The 13,736-nt window shown below is 42.6% G+C and overlaps 1 protein-coding gene across 7 annotated transcripts in view; it reads left to right on the top strand.

Annotated features, from left to right (window-relative positions):
• Window positions 1–13,736, top strand: part of DOCK3 (dedicator of cytokinesis 3) — a 313,071-nt gene that overhangs the window by 230,075 nt on the left and 69,260 nt on the right. For all 7 annotated transcript variants that reach the window (XM_019631262.1, XM_019631254.1, XM_019631269.1 and 4 more), the window contains 5 exons: window positions 743–826; window positions 1,853–1,953; window positions 5,366–5,447; window positions 9,234–9,404; window positions 12,279–12,471. In XM_019631262.1, coding sequence (XP_019486807.1) covers window positions 743–826; window positions 1,853–1,953; window positions 5,366–5,447; window positions 9,234–9,404; window positions 12,279–12,471 — 631 coding nt within the window. The remainder of the gene's footprint in view (window positions 1–742; window positions 827–1,852; window positions 1,954–5,365; window positions 5,448–9,233; window positions 9,405–12,278; window positions 12,472–13,736) is intronic.

The following is a 13,736-nucleotide window of genomic DNA, read 5'->3' as shown; positions in this document are numbered from 1 at the left end:
CCCATCACCCAACACCAATAATCATCAACCAATGGCCAATCCTACCCACCAACATCCCATCCATGCCTCCCACCTTATATTGTTTTGAATTAAATTGTAAACATTGTATCATTAAATTGCATTTTGACCAACAGAATGTTAGATATGATTTTTAAAGACTACCAGCATCCATAAGTATTTATTTTTTTTTCCTTGGTTTTTGCATCTTAGAAAGAAAAAGTCACATGCTCTAAAAAACGAACTTCTCCCTTCTCTTGGGACACTAATTTCTAAACTAAAAAAATAGTACTGTAGGTAAAGCCTAGCCTGCCACATCCTCATTCAAATGTCCTCTGTAGAGTTAGACCACAGTAGAGAGCAAGGAACTACTAAACTCTGGGGTCCCATGAAAGTGAGCTCTTTTTCTCAAAGTGAATTTGGTGTCAGAATCACTTAGATTGTCTTGATTTCAAAATTGCTATCTTTTATGGATGGCCTAGGTTTTTTAGGAAATTGCTCTTTCCTTGGAGTTTACCCAACAGGAAGAGCCTCCCTGTGGCCCTTTGGGCTGTAACCACACACCCCAAGTCCATCCACTTACCCCTTAGCTAGGTGGAGGTGGGTACTAGACTATTGTTACTTGGTGGTTTGAGGTTTTAGATCTTTGACATTATGTTTTGGGAGATGAATTCTTTGGTGTGTGGAATTTGTCCATGTGTGCAGGCCCTGAGACCTGAGCCCTCTGGTTTTTATGCTGTTACAGTTCCTGCAGGACATCTTAGATACACTCTTTGTGATTTTGGATGACAATACAGAGAAATACGGCCTGTTGGTGTTTCAGTCTTTGGTAAGTCTCATCCTTCCCGATTTTTCAGCTTTCCTATCACATATTTTTAAACAATAGAAGCAATTTATTAGAGTGAGTTAGCACAAGGTTCAGATGTTTCCAATAGAAAAAGGACTGAGGAGTGTCACCCAAAAAGACCAACTGACCAACCTACCAGGAACATCGCTACAAGTTCAAATTGGAAGAATTCAACATGGTCAGGTCTGGGCCTCAACTTCGCAGTTCAGATACTCAGTCTCATCACTACTGCAGAGTTGCCTGGCCCCTGAAACAGTGACCTATGCAACACAAGGCCCAGAGACTGATAAAGGAAACCAGACAACCTAATTTTCGCTTAAAAAATTGGACATAGCTGCCAGGAAAAGCAGAGACTCACTTGTGCTGGTCTGGGCATCACACTTTCTCTCTCTATGAATCAGTCTCGGGAGGTTGCTTGGTGAGAATGGACAGTGATTTGAACGTGTAGTGCATTTTGCTTCACATACCCAGCCCCACAGGAGAACCAGATACTCCAAGTCCACCTGACAGATGAGGAGCGGAGGCAAGAGTTAGAATGGCACTCGCATAGTTTGCCCCTTTGGCTTTTCTTCTTCCTCACTTCCCTGACCGGCCAGCCCCATTTCTGAAGGACACAGCCTTTCATAGGCTAATTTGGCTCTAAGGACAATCTTTTTTGTCCTCATTTTTCCAACTTTTTTGATGCCATGGTATTTATGCCACTTACACGGGTATCTTTTGCCTTCCCCTGTGTTGTACCACCCAGAATTACTGTGAAGGGAGAGGATCAGGGTAACACTGACACAGACAGATGAGCCCCAAGTCTGGATTGGGAGTCCAGCGGTGGTAGGAACAGAACAGACAAGTTAGAAATCCACACACAGAATGGAAATCTTACGTGCACTGCCAATGGGGACACTAGAGAAAGTACTCACAGTTTGCCATTCCTTGAAGAAGCAAGAGTTCTGTTTTCTGCTGGGGATAGGTCTGAGGCCTTCAATGAACCCTGGTACCCTCCGTCTCTCCCAGGTATTCATCATCAACCTGCTCAGAGACATCAAGTATTTCCACTTCCGGCCTGTAATGGACACATACATCCAGAAGCACTTCGCTGGAGCCCTGGCATACAAGTAAGAAGCTAAAAACAAGGTCACCATTCATTCAGTTGACCTTTTTTTCAAACTTCACTTACGTTTTTAATTGTGGTAAAATACACGTTACAAAGTTATCCATCTTAACCATTTTTAAGTGTACAGCTCAGTCATTAAGCACATTCATGTTGCTGTGCAACCATCACCACCATCCATCTCCCAACTCTTTTCATCTGAAACTGAAACTCTTTCCTCACTAAACAATAACTCCCCATTTCCCCCTTCCCTCAGCCCCTGAGCAACCACCATTATATTTTGTCTGTTTTATTTATTTTTTATTATGTCTCTTTGAATTGCTTATTCTAGGTACCTAATATAAATTGAATTATACAATAGTTGTCTTTTTGTGTCTGGCTTATTTCACTTGTCATAATGTTCTCAGTGTTCATCTTTGCCGTAGCATTTATCAGAATTTCCTTCCTTTTAAAGGCTGAAAAATATTCCATTGTATGTGTATACCACATTTTACTTATCCATTCGTTCATTTATGCATTGATGAACACTTGGGCTGCTTCCACCTTTTAGCTATTGGGTATATACCCAGAAACGGAATACGGATTGTGTGGTAATTCTATTTTTAATGTTTTGAGGAACCACCATGCTGTTTTCCATAGTGACAGCACTGTTTTACATTCCCATCAACGGTCCATAAGGATTCCAGTATCTCCACATCCTCTCCAGCACTTGTTATTTTCTATTTTGCGTATTTGTGTGTATGTGTATTTTGGGATTTTTTTTATAGTAGCCTTTCTAGTGGGTGTGAGGTGGTATTTCATTATGGTTTTGATTTGTGTGTCCTTAATGATTAGTGATGTTGAGCATCTCTTCAAGTACTTATTGGCCATTTATATGTCTTCTGTGGAGAAAAATCTATTCAAGTCCTTTGCCTATTTTTGAATCAGGTTGTTTGGTTTTTGTTGTTGAGTTGTCAGAGTTCTTTATATATTCTGGATATTAACCCCTCATCAGGTATATGATTTGCAAATATTTTCTCCTGTTGCCTTTCACTCTGCTGATGGTGCCCTTTAATGCACAGAAGTTATCGATGTTGACATGGTCAGTTTATTTTTTTAATTTTGTTTCCTGTGCTTTTGATGTCGCTTCTAAGAAATCATTGCTAAATCCAATGTCATTAAGCTTTTCCCCAGTGTTTTTGTCTAAGCGTTTTATAGTTTTAGCTCTTACATCTAGGTCATTGATTCATTTCGATTTAATTTTTGTTTATTGTGTAATATGAGTCCAACTTCATTCTTTTGCATGTAGATATCTAGTTTTTCCAATATAATTTGTTGAACAGACTGTTCTTTCCTTCATTGAATGGTCCTGGTACCGGTGTTAGAAATAATTTCACTGTATGCAAGTGTTTATTTCTGGACTATTTTATTCTATTTGTGTATATGTCTGTCTTTATGTCAGTACCACACTGTGACTTTTTTTTTTCCTCTTTTTTTTTTTTTTTTAGCTGAGCCATCCTGCCACCTGTTGGCAGCTCAGCGGCTGCTCAGCTCGGGCCGGGACTCAAACCGCTATTGCTCAGAGCTCGCACTCTTAAGCGAGCTCTTAACCAACTGAGCCACTCAGCCGGCCCTTACACTGTAACTTTTGATTACTGTACCTTTGTAGTAACTTTCGAAATCAGGAAATGTGACTTTTCTAACTTTGTTCTTCTTTTTCAAGATTGTTTTGGCTATTTGGGGGTCCCTTGAGATTACATCTGAACTCTAGTATGGATTTTTCTATTTCTGCAAAAAATGCCATTGGGATTTTGATACAAATTGCATTGAAACTGTAGTTTACATCAGGTAGTAGTCACATCTTAACAGTATTAAGTCTTGCAATCCATGAATATAGATGTCTTTCCATTTATTAGCATCTTTTTAAATTTCTTTCAGCAATGTTTTTCAGTTTTCAGAGTACAAGTTTTTCACCTTCTTGATTAAGTTTATTTCTAAGTATTTTATTCGTTTTTGATGCCTCTGTAAATAGATTGTTTCCTTAATTTCCTTTTTGGATTGCTCATTGTTAGTGTGTAGAAATGCAACTGATTTTTGTATATTGATTTTGTATCCTGCAACTTTGCTGAATTTGTTTATTAGTTTGAAAGTGTAGTTTTGTGGAATCCTTAGGTTTTTCTCCATATAAGATCATGTCAGCTGCAAACAAAGATAATTTTACTTCTTCCTTTTCAATATGGATGCCTTTTATTGCTTTTTCTTGCCTAATTGCTCTTTCAGTGCTATGATAAATAAAAGTGACAAAAGCGGGCATCCTTGCCTTGTTCCTGCTCTTAGAGGAAAAGCTTTCAGTCTTTAACCATTGAGCGTGATGTTAGCTGTAGGTTTTCAGTTGACATTTTAAACCGTAGTTTCTTACATAGTTGTCATACTTTTTCTTCTAAGAAATGATAGCAAAATGCTAAAAATAAGTCTTGCTTTTTCCATGGGAAACATGTGAATAGCTAAATAGAGCACTCACAAATAAATGTCAAAGAAATAAAAAGACAGTTGGTAAAAGAGATAATATAAATAGTAAACATGGGAAACAGGTTATGTAAAATAATTACAGCAGCTTTTAAAAAGTCATCATTTTCTTCTATGGAGTTAGCACAATTTTCAAAAAAATAAATACAACCCAAGGGCAGTAAGGCTATAGTCACTGGAACTGTGACACTTTGATGTTACTTTGGAGAACAGGCATTGTGCTCTGTGTTTTACACGTGTCATCTCATTAGTATTCCCAATAACTTTGAGATGTACTATTGTTTCGTCCATATTTTAAACAAAGAGAAAGAAGCATAGAGGGATCAAATAACTTGCCCAAGGATACAGAGCTACAAACTGATAGGCTTCAGATATGAACCTTGCTGTTGACCAGAGCCTGTACTTGACCTCTGTGCTCTATTGCCATGTAAATGTGCAGGCCTTCTGACCCAGTAATTCCATTTCACTCAGGTGACTTGGGCCTAAGGAAATAAAATAGATGGGATGAAGGTCAAGCAAAGATGGGCACAAAGGAGTCTACACCTTTATTCGGAGTCTACCATTTATTAGTCATTGTTGTATGTTGTAGAGACAGCAATTTTAGACAAAACAAAAATACACATACAGACCAAGACTTTGGGAAAACTGTCTTGTCATCAAAGAAATGTGTGCCAGGGAGAGTGGAAAAGAGTGATTATAATTACTAATTAAAGTGTAGCAACTGTTTATGGACAAAGAGTGTTGTCTGGTCTCCGATGACCCGAAGATCCCACAGCTATAATGGATGCATCACTCCATTCTAGCTCATCAGCAGGATATTATTTCCTGTGTGGCCGGTTCACGGCTGCAAACATTTCAGGCTGCATTGCTCGTGGATTAAAGTGGGGTTTCTGGAATTGTTCTCTTCCCAGGGAGCTCATCCGCTGTTTGAAGTGGTACATGGACTGCTCAGCAGAACTGATTCGGCAGGACCACATTCAGGAAGCCATGCGGGTAACGTACTGAGCTTGTGTACGCAAATGACCCACCCCTGCTGTCATTTGTGAGTAACCCCAGCGGTGTAGTGTGCAGAACAAGTGCAGACATCCAGTACGCTAGCCTGCTTTCGGGAATGCTTTGGACCACATAATTCCCCTTTCCTACCTCGATTTGGCCCCAGAAGATACTTATTCCTGATGATGTCATCATCTTAAAGCAGGAGAGAGGAATGCACATGGCTCCTGGCCAGCCTCTCTGTGTTTTGCCTACAGCATTGGCCTTTGCTTCCACTGGCTAATGTTTTATATCTCCTTCTAAGGCAGCGTTGGTAGCAACATGGATTAGAATTAAGATCTTCTGATACTTTTTCCTTCTTCAGTAGTTACTAAACATTGTTTTTAAAAACTGTTTTAAGTAAAGAGAGCTGAGTGGATGCACGGGAATGCTGAGTGGATATGTTGAGAAGATAACCTTAAAACCTTGACCTTGGGAGAAACCCAGCATCCCTCATGGCAACACCCTTGCTTAGACAGGTTCCATGACAAGGCAGCCCTTGGCAGCCCTTTACATTGTTGGGCAGCTCCCATTTCTATGACCATCTTCATTGTGAGTCCACTTCACTTTCTAGTAACTTCTTTTCATGGCTCCTGCTCCTGTTCTAGAGAACGACCTATGAGAGTGTTGACCCCACTTTTGCTCAGCAGTTCTCCAGACAGCTATTGGAAGAAAGCTGCCATAGCCTCTGGGGACTCACATAAAGCAAGTCCATGCTTTCTTCCTTTCATGCCCATCTTTTCTTGTTCTTGAGTTACTTTTGTTTTAGTTGCTTTTTAACCATGTCTTTCCTGCCCTTTCTAGTTAGCAATAAAAGAAGAATGACAGCCAAGTAATTCTGCTTTTTCTCTGTTCTCTTTTCATATCACATCATCTGTCCTAAGTACCACTGGGCCTGCAATTTTGTTGTTCTTGTCCACATGGTAACAGGTAAAACAGATGTTTCCCCAAGCAGCATCAGATTGAAGAGGCAAAAGAAATCATAGATCTGTGTTTTCCTTGCTTCCTCTTTGCATATTCTGTAAAAGTCTGAAGCTACAAGTCTCATTTCCATTCTCCTTCATACAGTACATGTCTATAGAGAATCAGCATCTATCATGGGTGCTGAGATATGAAGAGGAGTAAGACAGGCCTCTCCCTTGAAGAACACATGTCCAGTGTCCCAGGGGAAGCACACACACACAAACAGGTGTAGAGCAGGGTCCTGCATGTGGCGTGAGGGAAGGACCTGGGTTCTGTTCTTCTCTGAACACTAGGATCTGTCAGGTACCTTGCATAATATCGGGGGGGGGGGGNGCGCGGTAAAAGTTGAGTTAAATGCAAAAGATTTTATGAGTCCATAAATTAATTAGCTAAGGATACTGGAGAAGGCATCACAGAAGAAGCTGTTTTCTCTTAAGAATCATTCATTTAAAAAAAAAGAATTATTCATTTAGTCATTTATTCAGTCAATATTGCTTGATATTTGCCATTTGTCAGGCGCTGTATTAGCCCCCTGGGGATTCAGCAGGGGCCCAAGCTGCAAAGGCTAGGCCTTCATAGCACCTCCATTCAAGTGGATAGACAGGCAATTAACATGTAAAACAGGAAAATATACAAAGTTAGTGGAAAAAAGAAAACTTGATGAGTATAAAGGAAGTAAACCAGGAAATAAGCCAGAATAGAGTGGCTGGTGAGCAAGGTTTACTTCAGATGAAGATTGTAGGGAAAGCTTCTCTGAGGAGGTGACCTCTGAGCTGAAATCAGTGTTAAGAGCTAGGGACGAGCATTTCAGATGGAGGAAACAGCATGTTGAAAAGCCTGGATGGAAAGAGCTTGTGTTTTCAAGCAGCCAAAAAGTGGCTGATGTGATGTGACCAAAACAGCGGTTTTCAAAGGTTAGATTGGATGTGGGAGGTGACAGAAAGGAAGAATGGAGACTGATTCCACGGGGCCTGGCTAGGTCAGCTGGGTTGATGACAGTGCAGAATTCCTGGAGAAGACCCGGTTTGGGTGGGGAAAAGGAAGAGTTGCATTTGGGGGAGCACCTTCCACAGAAGTACTTCATACTTGTTCTTAGCATTTCAAACTTGGTTGCATGACATCCAACACTACCGCACCCAGTACTGTGGCTTTATCGGGCCCTTTCCCTGACTTCATCAAGTTTCAGTTTACAAGTCCTCTTGACCAAACCAGTAAGTACCCATACAACTCTGTAGTTCTCCTCCCTCACAGGATGTGTGTGCTCCTGGCCGGGCACCTTTCATCACGTGGTGTGGACCAGGAAACCTCCTCCCTTTTATTACTCTGACTCACTGCATCTGCCATTCTAGTCCCATCTCTTCCTTTCACTTTCTGAGTCATGGCTTTTCTAAGACAGTTCTACCACTAAAGAAGATGAACATAAAAGAGTCCTTTATTTTCTTCCTTGGTTCTATGATTCGTTCCCTTGTGAATGACCTGTAGGGGGTGTCCTTGGTGGGTTTGAGGATGGCGTTCAGCAAGGTGTTCTGGAAGGACAGCACACTTCTCACTGCTGAGCTATCTCGGGTCCTTATGGGGGAACCATGAAGAGGAAAGAGAGGGCACAGTGGATCTCTTTGATAGAAAGGTTGTAATAACTTTTAGGAAAACATTTGCTTTTTAAAAATGAGAACATGTAGTGCAGACTTTCCAGGTTCTTCACAGACCAGGAATTAAATGGCCAGTGAACGGAGGCTATAGCTTTTATGGAGATGAGGCCATCCATACACTGTAACTTCCACGCAGTCTCCTGGTGCGAGCCTCGAAAGACGTTTTTCTGAACTCGCCATTCTCTAGTGCCAGCTGAATTTTGTGTGGGACACACACAAACACATACACATGCGCGCGCGCGCGCGCAGAGTTTTGCTTTGCCAAACCTGACATGGATAGATCATGAAAAGTACCTTGGGAATTGTTTCCTGTTATGTATTTCAAGTAACTGAGCTCCATTTGTTTCATCCTTGGATAAGTTTCTCCCTAGTGTCTGCCTTCCCAGTGTCTGGGCAATATGTGGCATTTCTTTGATTAGAAAGCATAGTCTTGGATCTTGAATCTGGTCTTTTAAAAGTGAGTTATTCTGCTCATAAGCATGGGCCAAGCTGCAGAGACTCCTTAAAATCAGATTCCGTTTCCAAAATGTGTTCTGGGAACTTCGTCTTCTGTACTGTTAGTGTACTGTTTATGGCAGGTATCCAGTCTGGAAGAAGGGTGGAGAGTGAATGTGTCACTCCACCAACTGCTATGCAACCTGGGGCAGGTTTTCTCTAGCCTTGACCCCTGGTGAGAAGGCTGCCACTGTCAGACCCCAGCTATATCTCAAAGATGCAGACGATGCCTTAAAGGACTCTTCCTTTTTGGAATAAATTCAGGAGAGGTTCTTACATCATTGCCTTTGGAGAGGTGCTTAGCTCCAGACCTGAAAAATAAATGCAGAGAAGCTGAATTTTCTTTCAATCCTGTGTGTGCTTAGATTCAGCTGCTTCCATGACAGTCTGTGGTTCCTCAATTCCAGAATCTCAAAAAACAGTTGTGAAGTAATTTGATGGTTCTCTCAGTAAGAAAACCACTGCTGCTCAGTGACCATTTGGACTTTGAGAAAAGTATTAAAAAATAAATGAAGTGCTGTCTCTACAGTTGGAATTGATTTATTATAGAATTGGCTATTACTTTGCCCTTCATTCCCTGCTATGTTAGGTCCTGGCTATCTTGAATTCCTTTCCATCCCTTTTTCTCCCACACGTCCAGGCCTTGGAGTATCTTTTCAAGTTCATCGTGCAGTCAAGGATCCTGTACTCACGAGCCACCTGTGGGATGGAAGAGGAGCAATTCCGGTCCAGCATCCAAGAACTTTTCCAGTCCATCCGATTTGTGCTCAGTCTGGACAGCAGAAACTCAGAGACACTCCTATTCACTCAGGTCTGTGAACTGCAGGGAAGTTTTGCTGCTGGATTCCTGTCTTTGTTAGCAGGTGGTTTCTTTGTCCTCTGGCTTCCAGAGTCAAAGAAGCCCTGCCAGCCCCTGTGTGTTGGCTAAGGGCTAATTTATGAGGAAATATTGAATAGAATGAAACGCTGCTTTTCCTTCAAAGCCAGTTAGGCCCAGCTACCAAATATAAAACAGCCCAATGGCGTCATGGCCGAGAAGAAGCACAACTTTGTTCTAAGGAACCCTCCTTAGACCACATTTATTTAGCTACCATCTTTTAGTAGTTTATGAACATCTTACTTACAGAGGACATTTAAAATATATAGAGCATTTCATCTAGTCACTGTATTAATTTTAAAAAATTTAGTACTTGTCCATTCCAGCAGTTAAAAGTGAAATAGGTTGAAAAACAGCAGAAATAACTAGAAAACTTTAGTCAGTAATTAGAATTAGATTCTATTAGAAATGCCAGTGTAGTAAGGAAATTTGCTTGCTTATATTAAAAATGTCTGGTCAGCTAATCTATTACCTTTCCCATGCAGTCTCACCCTAGAAAGGATCAAGGATATTGGCCAAATAACCTGTCACAAGGGGGTTATTTTCTCTTACAAGTAAATGTCAGAATTGTATCTAATGGGTTGCACTTCTCTGATTTTTTGAAGCCAGTTATTACATCTGTCAGCAAAGACCGGATAGCCTCTCTCATGTCCTTTCATTCAGTCGCTGCCAGGACTGTCATGGGTGCAAATGTATCTTTAAATATCTCATTTAAGATTGGAAGAGTCTACTGTTTTTGTTTTCCACTTGGCTCTGTGTTTCCCTTCGATGCCAATTGCTTTTAGGCCCCTTGGCCCAGAGAACAGGTGAGCAACCAGGAGCTCGACTCTATAAAAAGTGGGGCTACCTCAGGGATGCCAGATGCCTCTGTTAGAAAGGCTCCTTCTGTGGTGTGCCCTCCTAAGTACCCCAAACAGTTCATCTTCCCCCACTTTTCTCTCCCCCAGCCCATCTGTTCCTGCCAACAGGGGCCCAGGACGACTTCGCTCAGCCTGCAGAGACAGGGGGAGCTCAGAGCTAGCTAGTAGAGCAAAGCAGATATGCTTTCTGAGAACTCCACAGTGCCCTGGATTCAATAGCCTGCTCTTGCCACATCAGGGTAACTAGCTGAGATCTAGTCTCAACTTAGACCTGAGTCAGGATCAGATGTGCTTCTTTGGTGCCAGGCTCATGCTTCATGAGTTTCAGAAAGCTCACTGATTACATTGTTCAGTCAGACTTTATGTCTTTTGATTGATTCTGACCACAAGGAGATGTTAGGGTGCAAGCGTCCTTGTGTCCTGGTGCATAAGTATAGGAGGTTTCATTATTTAAGAGCCAGTCAGCTGCTGTTTGTTACTGGTTGTGAAATGCCTGCTTTCCCCCCTTCGTCTTTCTTATCTAGCTGCTTGTGATAATGTTTTTGTGCTGGTTCTAATGACTGCAAAATAACCTCCTTGATATCTCAGGGAGTTATAAATCTTCAGACAGAATTCATGTAAGTCCTGTGCTTAGGCCTGGACATAGACTGCAGCATGACAGACCTGTTTCCCTGTGGTATAAGTCTTCACTCTAGATCAATGTCTACTGATGAAGCAGTCAAGAAAAACAGCCTCCACACCTCTCCCTGACACTTAGGAAGAGTGCATCTCACCTTTTTATCTCACGATGACACTCCATTTCCCTTTGTAAATCTTGGGTTAATAGTATAAGAGGACTGAGAAGTGGAAAAAGCCTCCTTTCTGCTGCTTCCATTTAGACGACAGAGAAGAATGAGAACCGGCATTTATTGAAGGTCTATTGTGTGCCAGGCACTCTACTGGAAATGAACTTTATGCACCTAACTTTTTCCTCATACCCATGCCAGGAGATAAGCAATAGCATCATCCCATTTTATAGTTGAGAAAACTGAGGATTAGGCAATAATTCACCCAAGGTTCTGTGGCAAATAATTGGTAAAGCTGGAATTTGAACTCATGTCTAATTCCAAAGCTCATTCTCTTTCTCCTATACTACTCTGCCACTCACAAGTTCTGGAATTATTATCAGGTTGTCCTCAAAAGGCCACCTCACAGGTCTATCAGAGCTGAGATCCTAGAAGAGAAGTCTCCAAACACACACACTCCTAGGCCACCTAGGTCACTGAAATCTATGCCACCATCACCAGAAGTCCTCCAGAGTTCATGACTGACTAAATCTACACATTCTCCATCCTTTGGATTTACACTTGAGACTGCCAGGCATCATATATGAAAGAAATAATTTACAAAGTCTTCAGATTTCATTGTTCCAAATAAATACCTCCATTCTGGCAAAATGGTCCAGCTCTCAGCTGCCTTGCCGGCTCCAGGGCTCTGAGCAGATTTCAGCTAGTGCTGCTTGGAGGTGCTTAGCTCTCTCTGCCATACTTTCTTTGAGAGGCTCTTGGCTTGAGTTTGGGTCCAAAATTGGAGAGCTTGATAATAGAGACAGATAAAAAGTTTAAATCCATTTTATGAGCAAAAACAACTGCGGCTGTTAAGCCATGTTGAGGTGATGTCTCTTTATATTCCCTTCTCTTGCCAGCAGATGCCTTAGCAAGTTATGAAAGCTCCAAGTGGCCTGGACCCCAGTCAGTTCTCTTATTTCGATTTCCTTTTTGGTTCTCGCTGCTCCATGTCCCAAGAGTGCTGCAGGGATGGGTGGGGTCAAAGGCCAGGGAGGAGCCCACCCAAGGCACAGGTGCTGCAATGCTGTCTCAACCTCTCACCACCTTGTATCTTTGTCTGAGCATGCAAGATAGACACACCCCCAACTCTGAGCTAAGCACAGTTTCACTTGCTTCTGCAGGCTGCACTCCTCAACTCCTTCCCAACCATCTTTGACGAGCTGCTGCAAATGTTCACCGTGCAGGAGGTGGCAGAATTTGTGAGAGGGACTCTGGGGAGCATGCCCAGCACTGTACACATTGGGCAGTCGATGGATGTGGTGAAGCTGCAGTCCATCGCCAGGACCGTGGACAGCCGCCTATTTTCTTTCTCAGGTAAATCAAATTGGGATGAGAGTCAGACTCACCTTTCCTCTTTTCCAGGGTGTTAGCCAAGTGGTAATCAAAGGCTTAGTTTTATCAACCATCATGCAAGAAGCCAGTGGCTTTTAAAGTGCAAAGTTTTGGGTAAACTTTGTTAGAGAATGCAGCCAAGACCTAGGCCTACTGCCTCACTCAGAATTTATTTCTAGCACATGTGTGGGGTTGTCTTCAGAGCAACCTGCAAGGCCCACAAGTTTGGCCAGCTGCCAGGAATGGGGCCTGCCATATCCCCAGCAGGTGGGAGAGCAGAGGGAAAGGAGTGGGAGCAAGAGAAAAGGGTCAAGCCCAAGGAGGTAAGGAAAGTCAAGGAAATAAAAGAGACCATGAAGGGGGGCCCTGAGGACCCACTGTGCTTTCTCGGTTCCCTGTCTCACCAGCCAGATAGGTTGCTTTTCCTCTCTTTGAAGGAGCCTCTAAGGATTAGACAAAGATGGACAGGGAGCCCTTCACGTCCCCAAAGAGGTCAGGACAGCTTAAGAAATACCATTAGCAGCCCAGGCAGCATTTCAGAAAGAACCCCCAGATTCAGACCTGAAACCACATATAACATGATCAGCTTGAAGCGGTACCAGATGTTCAGTAGCCAGATGTAAAGATCAATATGAGCCTGATCCTTTAAGTGGAATATCACTATCATAGAATAAACTTCTAGGGCACAGGAATAAATAGGAAAACCATTATTATTAGAATTTTCATAATTAGAGTTTTTGGTAGTAAAATTTTTTTTAAAGATTTTTTATTGGGGAATTGGGGGAAGGGGAACAGACAAGTGGCTGCCCTTTTGTTCTTCAGTCTAGTTGTGGAGGACGTTGCTTCACTGGCCCAAATTGGCACCGTCATTGCACTCTTCCTGGGCGAGGCAGATCAGTCGCCGGCTTCTGGACGGCTGCTCACTGTGGCTGCTGGCCGCTCACGCTGGCTGCCAGCTACACACGGTAGCCCATGGCAACCCACTGCCACAGGGGCTGCAGCCTACGCCGTCGCCAGCGACTCACGGCAACCCAGCTCCAGGCTGAGCTGTTGTTCAGCATCTTAGCTGTAGAGGGCAGTGTCACTGGCCCTCATATATGGGATCCGAACCGGGGCCCTCTGGCATCCCAAGTCAGTTCTTAACCATCACGCCACTCGGCCGGCCCGGTAATAAAATTTTTTAAGTTTGATTTTTGAAGTATGAGAACAATAATTTCCCAGCCCAGGGCTGCCGTGAGTCGCTGGCG

This window comes from Hipposideros armiger, unplaced genomic scaffold (genome assembly GCF_001890085.2).
Source record: "Hipposideros armiger isolate ML-2016 unplaced genomic scaffold, ASM189008v1 scaffold_18, whole genome shotgun sequence".
Classification (NCBI taxonomy): domain Eukaryota; kingdom Metazoa; phylum Chordata; class Mammalia; order Chiroptera; family Hipposideridae; genus Hipposideros; species Hipposideros armiger.
Note: the sequence above shows the minus strand (reverse complement) of the source record. Positions and strands in the feature narration are given on the sequence as shown.